Genomic DNA, 18,945 nt, shown 5'->3' on the forward strand with positions numbered 1-18,945 from the left:
AAATGTCTAGTAAGATACTCAATTGAGCAAAACACATTTGTCGCCAGGCAAATTCACAAGAGCTTTCAATGAAACTTAACCACTTCAATACTGGACACTTTCCCCCCTGCTGCCCAGGCCAATTTTCAGCGCTGTCTAAAATGACAATTGTCATGCTACGCTATACCCAAACAAAATTTTTATAATTTTCTTCCCACAAATAGAGCTGTCTTTTGCTGGTATTTGATCACCTATGCGTTTATTTTTTGCTAAGCAAATAAAAAAAAAAAAAAAAAAAAAAAAATTTCTCCATTTGTTATACAATTTTGTAAATAAGCACGTTTTCTCCTTCACTGATGGGCACTCACAGAAGGCACAGATGGGCACTCATTGACATCACTGATTAGGAGGCACTGGCAGGCACTGATTGGTATCGTGTGGACACACATTGCCACCACCCATGGCCACCAGGAATGCCATACACGGTGGTCATCAGTGTTGGCCCTCCGGAGGGGAGGGCTGCGCTGACTCTGCTCCCACCTGAAAAGGTGCCAAATGTGACACCGAAGGGGATGGGGGATTCTGAAAAGCGGAAGTTCCATTTTTGGGTGGAACTCTGCTTTAAAAAAAAAAAAAAAATGATCCCCCTTCTAACACCTATAGGAAAAAAAAAAAAAAAAAAAAAAGGAAGGAGGGGGAAGATGTATATAACAACCTATTTTCAGCCCACTCCCATCACATGATCTTGCTTCCCTTGTCAGCTGCAGGGGAGAGAGGGGACCACTGATCACAACTTAACCATAGTAACCACAGCTGTTGTCGGGGACTCTCTGCATTCCACTGCTGCAGGCTGACACAGGGGATCATGTGACCGGACTGGAGTGGGCTGAAAATAGGCAAGTCTTTTCTACCCAGGTCAGTTAGTATAGGCGTTAGGAGGGGAGGGATTATTTTTAGGACTAGCTAGGTTTTAGCTGGAATTCTACTTTAAAGGCCAAGTTCACCTTTTTTTTCCTTCTAAATTCCAGCTCCCCCATGTACAAATATAGCATTCGTGTACTTTTTTTTTGCAAAAATATCACAGCTTTCCATAAAACCTACACACACGTACCTTACTGTCCTGCATCGATGATTCCAAATGTATCTATTGCTTCTGTCTTACATGCTTACAGTCTGTAGGTTATGACACAGGAAGAAGTTGACCAGCTGATCTCATTAGCACACACCCTGCATCATCCACCCTCTCATTCCCAGCTGCACATTTTTAAATGAAATGCAATCAATCAGTGATCACCCTTCTCACTAAATACACAATAAACAGACTGCATAGTGTATGGCCATCTTTATACAAGTACATAGAAGGGAGTGGAGAGAAACACTCAGCTGTCAAGCCCCGCTCACATCTCTGCATAGTTGGAACTCGCATGCCAACATCCATTTTTTTTTGGGCGTTGTGGGTTGCAAGTTTGCAGCTTTTGCCATTCGTTTTTTCTCACATGCCAAAATGTGTGTTTGCTTTGGTGTTTTGTTAATTAATGTCACCGAAAGCTCAACTAGTAATTTTAGGTGTATAGAGGTGGCTATACAATCTGATTGTACAATCTCCTTTAGATCTGCCATCAATTATGTAGCGCAAGGGCCTGCCTGATTGGATATAGAGTGATTGGCTAGATAGGCGTTTCCTCCCATTATATAAATTTGGTAAATCTATAGGGGATTGTATAGCGTATGGCCACCAATAGACCTAAAATTACTAGTTGTGCTTTCAGTGCCATTAATTGGTAACAGTACACCAAAATCACAGAAACAAACACAGATTTTGCCATGTGAGAAAACGAGTGGCAAATGCTGCAGAAAAAAAAAAAAAAAAAAAAAACACGCAACCCACAAAAACGCCAACATGTCCCAAAAGCCTCATATAGCACAGCCCATTTAAATCAACAGGCTGCTCTATGTGTGGGTCGCAGGAAAAATGAGCCACAAAACATTCACTCCCACTATGCTAGATGTGAATGGGACCTGAAAGTGAAATTGGTGCGATAACACAAGAACGAGGCTCAATTCACATCTGTGCGTTTCCTTGCATTTCAGAAATGCGCTGCACCAAAAATCGCAGAAAACACGCACCAAGCTCCAAAAAAAAAAAAAAAAAACCAACAAACAAAAAACACTCATGTGGGAATGGGAGTTCCAAATATGCAGAGACGTGAGTGGGGCTTGACAGCTGAGTGTTTCTGTCCACTCCCTCCTATGTACTTGTATAAAGATGGCCATACACTATGCAATCTGATTGTGTATTTAGTGAGAAGGGTGATCACTGATTGATTGCATTTCATTTAAAAAAAAAAAAAAAAAAAAAAAAAAACTTACACCTGGGAATGGGAGGGTGGATGATGCAGGGTGTGTGCTGAGATCAGCTGGTCAACACCTTCCTGTGCCATAACCTACAGTCTGTAAGGATGCAAGACAGAAGCAATAGATACATTTGGAATCATGGATGGAGGACAGTAAGGTACGTGTCTATATTATGGAAAGCTTTGATATTTTTGCAAAAAAGGTACTTGAATGCTCTATTGGTACATAGGGGAGCTGGAATTTAGAAAAAAAAAAAAAAGTGAACTTAGCCTTTAATGCAGTCAACTCACGGTGTAGCAGGCATAATGTGACAAAAGGACGATGACATGTAGGTAGGATTTAATTAAGATTTTATAATGTTTTTTCAATGTATTTAACTACTTGGTGACCGTCGTTATACGGCAGCAGGTTGGCTCTCCTGTGTGAATCGCCATAGCTGTGCGACGGCCGCTTTAAGGGCTCTAGGGGGCACGTGGCCGGGGGCCACGATGCCTGCCGACGGCCCGCGCTCGCTCCTCAGTGAGCCAGAACGGTGATCTGTCAATGTAAACAGACTGATACCCATTCTGTCAGGGAAGTAGAGAGGTCTGCTGTTCCTAGTGATCAGGAACAGCGATCTCTCTACTCTGTCAGTACACTGCCCTCACAGTTAGAAACACCTCCCTAGGACACACTTAACCCCTTGATCACCCCCTAGTGTTAACCCCTTCCCTGCCAGTGACATTTATACAGTAATCAGTGACTATTTTTTTTTAACTCTGATCACTGTAAAAAATGTCAATGGTCCCAAAAAGAGTGTCCGATCTGTACGCCGCAATCCCGCAAAAAAAAACAAAAAAAAAAACAAACAAAAAACAAAAACAAACAAAAAACAAAAAACCCAGTGATCACCGCCAATACTAGTAAAATAAAAAAAATTAATTAAAAAATAAAAATGCCATAAATATATCCCCTATTTTGTAGACGCTATAACTTTTGCACAAACCAATCAACATACACTTATTGCAATTTATTTTAACCAAAAATATGTAGAATAATGCATATTGGCCTAAACCAATTCGTTTTTAAAATACATTTTTTTGGGATATTATAGCAAAAAGTTAAAAAAATCTTTTTTTTTCTCAAAATTGTCGCTTTTTTGCTTAAAGCGCAAAAAATCAAACCGCAGAGGTGATCAAATGCCACCAAAAGAAAGCTCTATGTGTGTGTGTGTGTGTGTGTGTGTGTGTGGACGACATCAATTTTGTATGAATACAGCATCACGCAATTGTCAGTTAAAGCGATGCTGCGCCATATTGCAAAAAAAGGCCTGTCATTAAGGGGGCAAATCTTCCGGTCCTAAAAGTGGTTGTTAACCTACTTCTAATACATTGTCCTCTCTATACCATTATAACATGTGTCCCTGTGCCATGTAAAAAATCCGCCCATCTGTACTGATATAAGCTCCGCTCTGGGCGCTCAGCCAATTCCTCTCCTCTCCCTGGCTCACAGCTGCAGTAGGCGAGGCCAAGCCCTCCCGCTAACGTCAGCCAGGGAGGGGAGAGAGAGCGCGCCGACAATCAGCTGAGAGGGGAGCCGTGTTTATACAGGTACAGATCGGCGGATGTTTTACATTACACAGACACGTTATAATGGTAAAGAGGGGATAAGACAATTTAGCAGTGACGGAATCATGTATCTGACCATGGTGTCAACTGTACTGGGTTTTAGGGCTCCTGGGTTGCTCTCAAAAAGTATAGATCGGTACCTCTTGGCACCCTCATTTTCTGCAATTACCATGAGTAACAATTGTATTCTTACAATAATGCCTCAAATTAGGGTTCCACCGATATCTGAGAATTTTTTTGAGTATTCGTGGAAATACGTGGTAACTGAAACCGATAGCTTTGCGGTGCGATTTGAGCTCACACCAAAATGAATGGGCTCAAATTGCACTGCAAAGAATCAAATACGATTTTAACAGGATGTGGCCAGATTCCTGTCCGTGTTGCATGCGGTTTCCTGCACCACTCACCACTTGTCAGTGATTTCAGCCTGGGTTTACACAGGAGTGGTGCAGGAAACCACATGCAATTCGGATAGGAATCACACCACGTTCCTGTTCATATCGCATGCGATTCTTTGTGGTGCAATTTGAACCCATTCATTTTGTATGGGCTCAAATCGCACCGCAAAAGGTTTTGGTACTCACCGGTTAAAAAAAAAAACAAAAAAAATAAAAAAGGGTATCAGTGCAAACCCTACCTCATAATGCTAAAGACTTCCTCCTCTTCCGCAAAAGATACTATAGTCAAAAGATGCAGTAGACCCTACAGCCTAAAGAACCATATTTAAATGGATTACAGGTAGGTAGGCACTGAAAGAAAATTATCTGATATACTAAACATCAGATTCCAAAACTAGACAGTGACCACCCAACACTTTAACATTATTTATTAGCTAAAAGTTTTTTGTATGCATTGATAAATATAGCTGAACATGCACATTGGACATTTTTACAGCAGCTGTTTTTGGCTTCAGATGTTTTTTTTCTACAGTCAATAAACTCTCCATCATGTTGTCAATGCACACATAGGTTGTTAACAGTTTTTGGCTGGGATGTTTGTTGGCTTTAAAAACCAAAACTAGTGGGTTCAGAGAGGAGTTTTCAGCTGTAAAAACGCTCTAACGTCAAAATACGCTGATAAACGCTCAAAAATGTGGCTCCCCAGCATGTGACGTTTTTGATCCATTGAAAAAAAAAAAAAATTTTTTTTGGGAAAAAAAAATTAAGCTAAAAAAGGCTATTGCAAAAACGTTGAAAAACTCACTGCAAAAGTTACTGGCGTTTTTATAACATTAATTTAACAACCAATGCACATGAGGCCTAAAAATTACTTTGTGGGCGCAAACTCGGTCCAGGTCCATAATTATCATCAGCTGCATCTTTCTCTTTTGTCTTTTCCTGATCCCCAGCTGCCTGCAGACTTGGGAATTCTTGCTGGAAATAGCGGTTCACCTGAACACCTAAAAGGAAACAAGCAGTCATTAAACATTCTACATGGAAGCACATTTAAAGAGAAATTCATAATATATAAATATATAATGAGAGAGAGAGAGAGAGAGAGCGATAGCATATGATGCAAACATAACATAATAGGCAAAAATAAATAGAACAATAATTTTACTTATGTTACAAGAAAGAAAAACAAAAAATGGTAGAGACTTAAAAATGCAATTTGACCGATGACTTCTACATTTACAAAAAAGTGGAACCCCTTCACCCTACATAGACAAAGGTAAGGTTTACTTTAACCAAAAGGGTCCCCCCTTCACTGCCACTTGTAATAAGCCAAAATCTTTGGCATCTTCCACACCATGCCTACCAGAGGCCAAAAGACACTAAATTAAGCTGCTGACCATAGTAAATAAGTATATATCCTATAATAATCATCTTCGTCTAGTGGCCATATGGTTATATATTTTTCCTGATTCAATGAAGGAACATGAAACCTGGAGAGAAAATAGCGATCGTTTGATTTTGCCCCATTCGCACAGAACATATGTAAAACACAGTTTCGCTGGGCAATAGTTGTACAATATTTTTTTTTTATATAAAATCACCCCTATGTGTCCGATATCTAATCTTGCTGTTAAAGTCAAATACATATCCTCTACAAGTAGTACATCTCCATTTCATAGAACATAAAAAAAAATAATATATAATTATGCAGAAATTAAAAAAAAAAAAAGTCAGCACAAAAATTCCTGTGCTAGCAGCAGAGATCACCGATTGGAGGAGTGCAGATGACCAATGACCAGGTTCTCCTTCAAGCTTTCCTTCCGCTCATTCATTTTTATTGGCTTTGGTGGCTTCAGACTCCCAAAGTCAACAAGTAAAATGCACATTTGTAAATTACATCTGTGTCTTGTTTGTTTTTTTCTTTTTAGCAGCAGCTGGGTTCACACCGCTGCAAATTTACAGCGGGTTTGATGTGTTTAGGAACACACAGATTAGGCAGGTCATGTAAAAAGCATAGTATTCCATGGCTTTGGTTCACATCTATGCGTTGCAAATCTGGTGCGAGAAAAAAAAAAAAGGCCCGTGTGCGTTTTGACTGCGGGTGCGATGCAAATTCCTATAGTGCAGTGCAATTTTATCTTCATAGGCTTCAATTGAACTTGCAGTAAACCCGCAGCACACAATTCACATCTGCAAATTGTTCACCATCTGCCTCCTGAAATTTGCAGTAAATTCGCACCTGTCCACCTCAAAATGCAAGGCAAATTCGCACCTCACACAGCATCAAACAAAAAAAAAACGGCTCAAATTCGAACTGCATCGCAGTAGTGTAAACCTAGGCTTTAGGCACAAATATAGCTGCTTTAGAACTCTTCTTACCCTCATTGGGCCCACCCGGCTTGGAAGTGGCCCATGATTTGGCAACAGTAGGAACCTCCGGCGTAGGGGGAACTACTGGCTTTGGAGGTGGTGGTGGTGGGGGCACTTCTGGTGTTCTAAAAAAAAAAAAAAGAAAAAAAAAAAAAAAGGAGGATAAGAAAAAAAAATAAATCAATGTAAATCAAAGTTCAGACAGTATATTAGGTAGAACAATCGCATATAAAAACACAAAAGAGTTACTTGCCAGATGGCCAACTACTCTTTATTGATTTATCAACAATGTCAGTGTTATGAGCACATGGCTAAGTGCACCTCAAAAATGGGAGCTCTAAACGGGCACGCTATGAAAACCACAAGATCCTTCATTTCTTGTGGAATTACCCTTTACCTCAGAACTATAGAATCACTGAACCTATACAAATTGGAATAGCATTTGTAACTAATACACATGCCATTCTGCAAATGAACCTGATTAAATAACCTATTTTTATTTTGATGATTTTTCTAAGTGCAAAAAGCTATAAAATGTTTGTCCGATTTCCCAGGATCCTCATCTACTCGCACTGCCTGCCAGAGCTCGGAGATAAAACTGCAGGCATGCTCCCGACCCACGGCTGTGTGTGTGTGTGAATTCACACACGGAGCCATGGTTCGGCCGTGCCTGCTCCTGACTGGCTCACCGCCTGCGATTGACAGCAGCGGGAGCCATTGCCAAAAGCCAATCAGGAGTGTGAGTCCCCAAAGAGGCAAGGCTTTCGTGAACATCGCTGGATCGAGAGGGGGTAAAAAAACCTTGTGCCTTTACAACTTGAAAGCTTTATTGATTTTGGACAAGCATGCAGATCAGAGGTTCAGACATTGGTTTTGACTACCCCTGTTTCTGATCAGACGGTCAATGTATTGACACCAGAGGCACCCAGGCAAGTTGCATTTTCATGAGGTAGCTAAACAACGGCAGCCTTTATTTTTCTTTCAGTTTAGGTTTTCTTTAGAGAACTAAATAGATGATTCAAGGCCCCCCAAGTACTTGCTAAAATGAACAAGTATGCACAGCATCTATGTAACATCCGTGTTCTCCTGCATTGCCATCTTCTCATGAGTTTGGAGTTTTCAGATGTCTATTGGCTAGCCAGGGATGATGCAGCTCTTGTACACAGGATTTATTACAGTCTGACAGCCACAGCATGCCAAGATCATAAACTGATCCATGCATGTGCAGCTGGTGGTTTGCAAGCAATAAAAAAAAAAAAAAAATGAAAACCCCACACAGTACCCACATTGTCCATAGGCTGCGCTTTAGGAAACTTTAAACATCAGTTTAGAGTATAATGACCCTAGACAATACATACTGCACAATTGTTATGCACTTTTTTTTTTTTTTTCACTTTTTACAGATACTCACTTTTCCTCTTCATTTTGCTCTTGTTTCGATGCCCAGCCTGTTCCATCTTTGGGCACAATGTTCACATTGGGATCGTTTCCTTTATTTTCTGCTTTAAGACTAGGCAAATTTGCAGGTGGAGGCATGCGCCGAGAAACCGCAACTTTTCCCAAACTTTGGAGTCCATGGCGTGCAGCAACTTTAAGAGAGTAAGGCATCAATTATGTGAAAAGCTTCATACCAAGACAATTTCACTTTGTTCACTCAAAATGTGAGCACTGATGTTACAAGCAAACTTCACAACATTCAGAATTTTACAAGTTAGGACCCATTCACACTGCAATGCAGTGCAGTAAAGCAGTGTTACAGTGTGGCTTCCTGTACCACATTCCAATCAAAGCTGCCCTTGTGATCTGCTGTGGGGGGTCAGTGTAAAGTGAACGACACCACAAACGCAGTGCGTTTGCCCGCACTGGATCACATGGTACAAAAAGTACCATGTGATGTGGCTGCCATAGATTTAAAAAAGTAGTGCATGCGTTACTTTAGGTGCAGAACGATTTCAGCCCAAAGTAAATAAGGCTGAAATCACTACACAGAACTGCATGTGAACCGAACAGTGTTCCTGTACGATTCACATGCAGTTCCAAGCAGAAAGGTCACATCACAGTAAGATATTTTGGGTCCCCCAAGGTTCTGTTCTTGGACCTCTTTTATTTTCAATCTACACCTCTTCCCTGGGTCAGCTGATAGCCTCTCACGGCTTTCAATATCATTTCTATGCTGATGACACACAAATCTATCTCTCCACCCCTCCATCAGTCTCCTCACACGCATCACTAACCGACATATGTGTATGGATGTCACACCACTTCCTCAAACTCAACTTGTCCAAAACCGAGCTTATAATATTTCCTCCCCCACGTGCCTCTTCCCCTGACTTATCTGTCAAGAGCAATGGCAAAACCATCCACCCGTCCCCACATGTCAGGGTACTAGGTGTTATACTGGATTCTGAACTCTCCTTTCGGCCCCACATCCAATCACTTTCCAAAGCTTGCCGCCTCAACCTCCGCAACATCTCTAAACTACGTCCCTTTCTAACCAATGAAACCACAAAGCTCCTGATTAACTCCCCGGTTATCTCTGGCCTCGACTACTGCAACTCCCTCCTCATTGGCTTACCTTTAAATAGACTATCCCCCCTTCAGTCCATCATGAATGCTGCTTACAAACCGCTCCATGTCTGCTACCCCTCCATTGGCTACCACTCGCCCAACGAATTAAATTCAAAATACTAACAATAAGTTACAAAGCCATCCACAACTCTGCCCCCAGCTACATCACTAGCCTAGTCTCAAAATAATCATCATCTCCGTTCCTCCCAAGATCTCCTGCTCTCTAGCTCCCTCATCACCTCCTCTCATATCTGCCTCCAGGACTTCTCCCGAGCCTCGCCTATCCTCTGGAATTCCCTATCCCAGTCTGTCAGACTGTCTCCAAATTTATCCACTTTTAGGCGATCCCTGAAAACTTTCCTCTTCAGAGAAGCCTATCCTGCCTCCATCTAACAACTGCACTATTTTCTCCATTAGCTCATCCCCCACAGCTATTACCCTTTTGTATAACTTGACCCTCCCTCCTAGATTGTAAGCTCTAACGAGCAGGGCCCTCTGATTCCTCCTGTATTGAATTGTATTGTAATTGTACTGTCTGCCCTAATGTTGTAAAGCGCTGCGTAAACTGTCGGCGCTATATAAATCCTGTATAATAATAATAATAATAATAATAATAATAATATAACCACATTCAAACAATTGCACGTATTTCTAAAAATACTTTTACATTTTACTTCAATGTCTACGTTTATGATCAAGGACTTCCCCTGAATGCATGAGATGTGGGAAGGCCACGTAGCTTTATAATTATTGTGTCCCAGTTGAAGTGGTAATAAACTGGAAAGAAAAAAAAAAAAAAAAAAAAAAAAAAAAACCCCAATACACACCTTCCCCACTGCACATTAAGAGCATAACATGCAAAGCCCTCCAGTGGCGCATGCTGTAACCACTGAGAGGGCTTCCACCTTTACCCGGTCTTTTTTTCCGGGCTCTGGCCGTTTGAATGGCTGAGCCGCCTGGGAGTCGCAGCTCTCTCAATGGACAGCATACCAAGCAATGAAAGTGCAGTGCGAATGCACCAATGACGTCACTGGCTGCTACTACAGTAAACATCTCCTTAACGGTGCACATTTAGGAGATATTTTCTGTACCTACAGGTGAGCCTCCTTATAGGTTTACATGTAGATATAAACAAGTGGATTTTACTACTGCTTTAACCCCTTCCCGCCCTACAGCCGAAAGACGGCTACAGCATAGGCCTAAATTGCCAGGAGGGCATCCATATACGTCCTCCCGTGCTGAAGCGGCCTGCAGGGTGCACTCTGATCAGCGAGTCAAAGAGACTCGGCTGACCACAGATCAGAGTAAGGGGACGATCCATATCCCCTTACCATGTGATCGGCTGTCAGCCAATAACAGCTGATCATTTGATGCAAACATTCTGACAGTGTGAGAAAAAAAAAAAAAAAATCACTGGCTACTGTCAGAGAGACATCTGCCCCTCACACAGAGAGCCACCACCGCCTCATCTGTGCCCACCAGGGCACAACAATGCCGCCCATCAGTGAAGGAGAAAAAAAAAATTAACTGTTCGCAAAATTTCATAGCAAAACTATGAAAAGAGTTTTTTTTTCCAGTCTTGTTTGTTTAGCAAAAAATAAAAACCCCAGCAGTGATTAAATACCACCAAAAGAAAGCTCTATTTGTGTGAAAAAAAAAATGATAAAAATTTAGTTTGGGTACAGTGTTGCAGGACCACGCAATTGTCATTCAAAGTGCGACAGCCCTAAAAGATGAAAAATGGCCTGGGCAGGAAGGGAGCTTAAGTGCCCAGTAGGCAAGGTGGTTAAAGTAGAACTATAGGCAAAACTTTTTTTTCCCCCCATTTTGGATAGAGTAAGGGAGGGTTATAACCCAGGAGATTATTTTTAGCAACTGTGTCCCATTGCGCAGATTTCCATTCACATCCTGTCCCACAGCCAAACAGGAAGTGAGAGGAAATCCCTTGCAAATTTTGGGCATTCCTTAGGGACCCCAGGTCACTAGAACTAGTGTTCCCATCGGTAAATTTCTCCTCTATTGTTTTTATGGGGAGAACGAAAAATGGGTTTTTTTTTTTTTTACTTTCAATGGTAAACAAAACAAATAGAGGGTGAGTCTCCTTAATGGGAACACAGACCACAATACATTCTAGACCCTCGCTATTATCCAAAACTAAAAACAAAAAAAAAGGTTTCCCTTTAGTTACGCTGGAGGGCCCTTTCACAGGGGCGGACCGTATGTCCGTTTTTCATCCATCCATTTTCGGCTGAAAAATGGACATACATGTATCCCTATGGGATAGCGGATGTCAGCGGATGAACATCCGCTGACATCCATCTCAGCTATGCTCCATTTCTGATGACAGAGGAAAAACTCTACTTTTCCATCCGTCTGCGGATCAGATGAAAAACGGACTCTATGGTCCGTCTTCTTCCGATCCCCCCATAGAGGAGAGCGGCTCTCTGACAGGTCGGTCCCTGCTCAGTGTGCAAAGACAGACCTGTCGTCTGCCTGTTCAGTGGGGATCGACGGAGCGATCCCCCGCTAAGCAAAGTGGAGCCCGTACACAGACACGTCCGTGTGAAAGGGCCCTTAGGTGTTTTCTAAATGTTTTTAATTTGCCATGGACAAAGTGCCACACAGATGACGAATGTCAAAAGCAAACAATTGAGACCAGATACTACATTGAATTGGGATTCTACTTACCAGCAGTTTTCTGTGTTTCTAGTGACTTTCCCTTATAAGTATTAAACAGGCTGAGAGTTGCATACTTTTTCCCATCCTTTGATTTTGTGCTCTGGCCTGACTTCTCCGACATGTCGAAGGAAATTCATCGAGTCTGGTACACCCTCCGCCTCACTTTTGGACCCAGTCCTGTGACAAACATAAAGAGGACAATATATTACATTCAGAATACAACACCAATGACTGGGCACAGAGCAAAATACCCAATTTCAGGTTTACGAAAGTATCAGGCCTTTGGTTTAAGCTAAACTACCACAACCAATACCAGGAAAACACACACATTATACAATAATAAAAAAAAAAAAAAAAATTATATATATATATATATATATATATATATATATATATATATATATATATATATATATATATATATATATATATATATACACATACATATACACACACACACACATACCATACAGTGGGATTGATGTACTAGAACTGGAGAGTACAAAAACTGGTGCAGCTATGCATGGTAGCTAATCAGCTTCCAGGTTTTAGCCCAGGTTAACACTGCTGCGGGATTGAAATAGTGCGAGTTCAGCTGAATTTGCAGGCTTTCATACTCATGTCAGTCTGACTTCGGGGGAGATTTCAAAAGACATCTGTGTGGGTTCCTGCACAGATGTCTATTGAAAATCGCACCCGAAGTCGCCAAAAGCAGTACAGAAATGACTTTTGGGAATCGTACGGCATCGTAAAGTCAGCGTCACACCGTTTGACGGTGCCATTGCTGGCAATAGCCACCGATTTGGCATGCGATTTGACATGTCAAATCGCATCAATGTGAACCTAGGCTTATTGTCAAAGCTTAATTGAACAAGCTGAAGTTAGAAGCTGATTGGCTACCATATGCACAGCTACACCAAATGTTGCACTAGTTTAATAAATCAATCCCAGTGCGTGTTATAGCTATAAGCTCCTGTTCACATTGGCACGATTTGACAGGTCAAAAATCGCATGTCCGGAGCCTACTGCCGGCAATAGGAGCGTCTCTATTGGTGCGACAGCAACTTTGCGGCACTGCACCAATTTCCAAAAGTAGTTCCTGCACTACTTTTGGCGACTTCAATAGACATCTGTGCATGAACCCGTATAGAGGCCTTTCAAGTCGCTCCAGAAGTCGGACTGAAATGCAGCTTTGAAATAATACGAGTTCAGATGAACTTGCACAATTTCAAAGCAGTGTTCAGTGTGAACGAGGGCTAAAAAGCACATCCTACAACTGGTTTTACATAATTGTATATACACATTACACGCTAATTGCTGTAGCTTAAAAGCCTTGTATGTATACTTATGTCAATACTGGATAAATTCACATACGGTTCATGATTATAGGGCAACACGTAAAAACAAACCAAGTTATGTAGCTGATCAAGTAAACACTTCAGCTATTCTAAATACAGAAACGTCTCTCTATTTACCCAAACCATAATTCTCTGATCCCCGGCAGCTATAAGAACACATTACTTCACAGGGACAGGAGGAGTACTTCCTGAAGTGAAGCCTGTGTTGTATAACTTACTCACTGCATCGACAATCACCTTAAGAGCTTGTGTCCATGGCATCAGTTTGACATCAAATCTGAGATCATTTAGAATTCACTGACAAGTGCATCTAACCTGCAATTAGGCTCCTTCTGACCCACTTTAACCACTGTAGGACCAGGCCTATTTTTCAAACTTGTCATTTAAGTTAAAATCATTTATTTTTGCTAGGAAATTACTTGGAACCCCCAAACATATATATTTTTTTCAGACACCCTAGAGAATAAAATGGTGGTTGTTGCAATATTTGGTCACACCATATTTTCTTTGGAAAAAAAAATACACTTTTTTGAATTAAAGAATAGGAGAACAGTAAAGTTAGCCCTTTTTTCTATAATGTGAAAGATAATGTTACGCCAACCCAACATGTCGTGCTTCAAAATTGCGCACGCTCGTGTAACGGCGACAAACTGTGGCACTTAAAAATCTCCATTGGCGACGTTTAAAAATTTCTACAGGTAACCAGTTTTGAGTTACAAAGGGAGCCTGAGCCTAGTGCTAGAATTATTGCTCTCACTCCAACGATCATGGCGATACCTCACGTGTGGTTTGGACACCGGTTCCATATGCGGGCACAACTCATGTATGTGTTCACTTCTGCGCGTGAGCTCAGCAGGACAGGGCACTTTAAATTAATATTTTTTCTTATTTATTTTACTTTTTATTTTTACACTGTCCTTTTTAAAAAAAATAAAATAAAAAATTTGGGTCACTTTTATTCGTATTACAAGTAGAGCTGGGCGATTTTCTAAAAAAAAAAAAAACAAAAAAACAAACTCGATTTAGGATTCGAATCGAGTTTTTTTTTGAGGAGCTGCGGGCAGAAGTTTTTAGGTGAGGCCGCGGCTTCGGCCTAGTCTGTGGCGTCTGGCCTCGCCTAAAAACGGCGATGTCAGCGCCGGTCCTGGGGAGCTGCAGGCAGGAGCTTTTAGGCGCAGCCGCGGCTTTGGCCTAGTCCGCAGCATCTGGCCTCACGGACTAGGCCGAAGCCGCGGCCTCACCTAAAAACTCCGGCACGCAGCTCCTCAGGACCGGCGCGGTGAAAAAAAAAAAAATTGATTTGCTGAAATTTTGAATCGATTTGACTTCTCAACTCGATTCAAGATTTAAATCGATTTTTTCCCCAGCCCTAATTACAAGGAATGCAAACATCCCTTGTAATAGAATAAAGCATGACAGGACCTCTTTAATGTGAGATCTGGGGTCAAAAAGAGCTCAGATTTCACATTCACACTTAAATCCAATAAGACCATTGAGCGAAAGTGACATTTGAGGTTGCACTTCCATCATCTAATGCTATGGAGCCGAGTGGGGGCCATCTTGCCTCACTCTGCTCCAGGCCTGCAAGGGGAAAGGCTCGGATAGTCTCCGCTAGAGCTGCACAATTAATCGTCAAGAATTGTTATCACGATTCTTTCCCGTTGCGATCTTGATAAAAGTGTTTCACGATTCTTGCTATGCAAAGAATTCTCTCTGCTCTTCTGAAGCCACAGCCATCAAAAGAAAGGAAAAAAAAAATCTGAACAGTCTGCCAAGAAGCACAACATTCTTTATCAGTTGAACTAAGTCTAAACATTGTAACAGTTTGTCAATGGAATAGACTTGGTGTGTAAGTGAGGAAAGTTTAACCACTTAAAAACTAAACCTTTTTGCTAGAAAATTACTTAGAACCCCCAAAATGGTGGTTGTTGCAATATTTTATGTCATACTGTATTTGCGCAGTGGTCTTTCAAATGCAATTTTTTTTGGAAATTTTTTTTTTTTTTTTAATTAAAGTAAAACAGTAAAAACGTTGGCCGAATTTTTTTTTTTTTTTAATGTGAAAGATTTTATGTCGCAAGAATCGTAATATTTTTATTCCAAGCAAAAAAATTGTGATTCTAATTTTGGCCAGAATCGTGCAGCTCTAGTATCCGCCGCTACAAATGGCTCCAGTAAGCAGCGGAGACGACGGGAGCGTGGCGGGAGGGGAGGGGCACCTTTCCCGCTATGGAACTTGCAGCGAATCCACAGAGACCACTTATCTGAAAGCGGAGCTCATGCGTTTAAGAGGATACCGGGGTTATGGCAGCTATCTGCTGCCATAACAACCTTATTCCACGTCAAAGTACAGATGTATAACGACGCTAACTGGTCCGTAAGTATTAAGCAGGTTTTGCAATCCCATAAATTTGTATAGAAATGCAAAACCTGCTACAACTGAACAGACCAACACAGGCTGTTAAATGCCCAAAGTTGGTCTGGAACCAAGCTGTAGAAAATCTTAAAAGGAAAAGAAAAAGTGGGTGCTACACTACAACAAGCAGATGTGTTCCAGGATCACCAGGTTACCAACAAGAAGGAGTAGAGTGCATTGGTGCACTTCTATACAAAAGCCTGTGATAACACTCAACAGTGGCAAAAAACTAAAAACTAGACAAGCACGCGCTTTCCTACGCACTAAAAAAACGTAACCTTTGTTGTAAATCGTAAATGACCACAACAGGTATACCTATAGGATGAGGTCAATGCCATTATATATGAATCAACGTTCTATCTCTATGTGGTAATATTTAGATCTATCAAGTTTAAAATGGTGAAACTTCTCTTGATATATACAAATATGAGGGTTATAATTTCCTTCTACATTCAATATAAAGGCTTCAGGCTGTGTATTGGATATGTAAAAATTCAAGGTCTACTCACCAACACCACCTGTTATCAAGAGATGGGGGTAGATCTGTCTCTCCTCCCATCTATTAGCCACATATAAAAATGAGATGAACAGAAAAAAGAAAGTATACTAGTAAATACTGTCTTACTGAAGATATGGGGTGTATTCTGCCCTATAAAATTATTTCTCTCTCAGAAATGCAATACAGGTACATTCATTAAGTGGACACAACCACTGATGAAAGCGCCCCATATATCACCATATCCCCAAAAAAGCTCTTAATCAAGACTGCATTGACACAAGGAATCTCTCACCCCATAAAAATAAATAAATCAATGGAGGGGGGATAGAATGTGTCAGGACAAAAATTAAACCATGTGACCTAAATGAAAATAAAGTTAGAAGGTGCTCCCAAAATTATATAACCCAATCTTAAAGCTGAGTTCCACCTTAGGAAAATAAAAATAAAATAAAAAGTCAACAGCTACAAATGTTGTAGCTTTTGACCTTTACTATATGGACACTTACCTGTCCAGGCAGCACGCAATGTCGGCACCCCAGACGATCTTCGGATCAACGGTTGGGTGCAGCCGCAGCTATTCCAGGTATGGGAACCCGGCAGTGAAACCTTTTGGCTTCACGCCCGGTCCCCTACTGCTCATGAGCGAAACACTTTCTGATTGGCCCGGCGGCAGAAGAATGAGGAGGGGGCCGAACTTCTCCCGAAAGGGGACCTGTCAAAAACAGTTCCCCATTCCCCCCTGAAAGGTGCCAAAATGTGACACCGGAGGGGGGAAGGCATATAAGCAGAAGTTCCACTTTTGTGTGGCACTCCGCTTTAACATGTTTCACTCTTCAAATAAAGCTTTGTCGGAGGTATAAAAAAAAAAAGGCAAGAAAATGAGCAACCAAGAGTAGCTGACTGCCACATAGTCAAAAGAAAAGAAAGAAAGAGAAAAAAAAAAATAAAAAACCTGTAGCAATGTCTGAACAGAAAAACAAACAAAAAAGGTTGTCAAAGTTTCGATTTTCAGTTTTCACTGATGAAGTATAGAAGCTCAAAAGGATAACTGCCTGCCTTCAATGCTGAATCAATAGTTTTGAATTGCTTGGCTTCAAAACTGAAACAAGTGTTTTGAGTTACTGACTCGAAACAAACAGTATGTAGATCAGGTGTTACGATCACGGTGAACAAGCACACAGCTCTGAAAAAGTCTGGTAGAGACAGGCAGCTAGAATTTTAGGTTTCACCATTCCTTACTACAGGTTTCCTTTAACCACTTCAATACCAAGCACTTTCATCCCCTTACTGCCCAGGCCAAAATGTCAAGCTTTCAGCGGTCACACTTAATGACAATTGCGGTCATACAACACTGTACCCATATAGAGATTTTTTGGAAACAAATAATGCATTTTTCTTCTTTACTGATGGGCACCAATAATAATCAGGCCAATGATGATCAGTGCCCTGATTAAACAGTGTGCTAACAGGCTTTCCGGTTATAGCCACTGCCTTCTTCACACAGACACAGGGCGTGAGGAAATGACCGCTGATAACTGGCAATCTGTTTGCATGTGATCAGCTGTGATTGGCCACAGCTGATCACATGGCAAAGGGCCCCTGGGATTGGCCCTTTACACCGATCTGTGATCAGCTGTGTCCGAAAGACACAGCAGTCACAGAGCGTGCTCTATGTGCGCCGCAGGAGGCGTGCAGGGATCTGGAAGGATGTCCATGGTCGCCCTCCCAGAGCTATAGTGCAGCAACGTAGTCTTCTTTGCTATAGTGTGGCACAAACGCAATTGTATACATATATATATATCCAGTGAAACAGAGATGAAACAATGAAACAAATCCTCATACACAAGTTGTACCTTTTTATTTGTAGCCATTTGTCCTCTACAGCCTTGTAAAATTTAAAGAACAATAGGATTTTTCTTAGATTTACAAAGCAGGGGACGGGGAGCTGCAGTTACACACTGTACAAGAGCTTTGAGAACTGACTGGAGGGAAAAGGTCACGCCCCCTTCACACAGCACATAGGAACAGAGCTGAGACACTCAATCAGTTGGAGGTCCCTCCCCTGTCACCTTTTTAGCTCTTGGTGTCAGGAAAAGTTGTTAGAAGTGTCAGAAGTGACTCATGCTGATAACAGAGCAACTAGACAGCAGGCAGAAATTACACTTTAGAAAGGTGAGTAAACACTATAGAAATATGCGCTTTGTTCATCCAATACCATGGGTACCCATAAGCAAGCCTCTGAAAAGGAAAAAGCTTACTTGTCTCCTCCCCCCCTTTCGGGGGGGGGGGGGGGGGGGGTACAGGGACCTGTTTTTGACAGGTGCACTTCCGGGAGACGGCGCCATCTCTCAAAAGTTCAGCCCCCCTTCCTCCTTCCTCTGCTGCACCAATTATAAAGCACAGCGCGCTTAGCTCATGCGCAGTAGGTAACCAACTGTGAAGCAGAAAGGCTTCACTGCCGGGTTCCCTTACCAGGAATGGCGGCGGCTGCAGGATCTGGAACATGTTACATATTCAACCTTAAACATGTAACATGTTCCAAAAGGTGAACCTATCCTTTAAGGCTGGGGGTTCAGCTTTGACATCAGCTCCATGCTGACGGTGACAGAACAAGTAGCTAATACAGCAGGTGGTTATCAGTGTTACCAGCACTTCCTATGCCAGTTTTAGTAACTCTGATGGAGGACACTTTTCCTGATGAAGAAAAACACAGATTTTT

General features: G+C 41.6%; 1 protein-coding gene across 3 annotated transcripts in view; it reads right to left on the reverse strand.

The window, feature by feature from the left end:
* The window catches only part of PRRC2C (proline rich coiled-coil 2C), a 127,107-nt gene that overhangs the window by 91,096 nt on the left and 17,066 nt on the right, over nt 1-18,945 (reverse strand). For all 3 annotated transcript variants that reach the window (XM_073593238.1, XM_073593239.1, XM_073593237.1), the window contains exons 2-5: nt 11,963-12,130; nt 8,118-8,295; nt 6,716-6,831; nt 5,212-5,340 (exon numbers count right to left, since the gene is read on the reverse strand). In XM_073593238.1, coding sequence (XP_073449339.1) covers nt 5,212-5,340; nt 6,716-6,831; nt 8,118-8,295; nt 11,963-12,074 — 535 coding nt within the window. In that variant the 5' untranslated portion in view covers nt 12,075-12,130. The remainder of the gene's footprint in view (nt 1-5,211; nt 5,341-6,715; nt 6,832-8,117; nt 8,296-11,962; nt 12,131-18,945) is intronic.

The sequence above is a fragment of the Aquarana catesbeiana genome, linkage group LG07 (genome assembly GCF_042186555.1).
Source record: "Aquarana catesbeiana isolate 2022-GZ linkage group LG07, ASM4218655v1, whole genome shotgun sequence".
In the NCBI taxonomy this organism is placed as follows: Eukaryota; Metazoa; Chordata; class Amphibia; order Anura; family Ranidae; genus Aquarana; species Aquarana catesbeiana.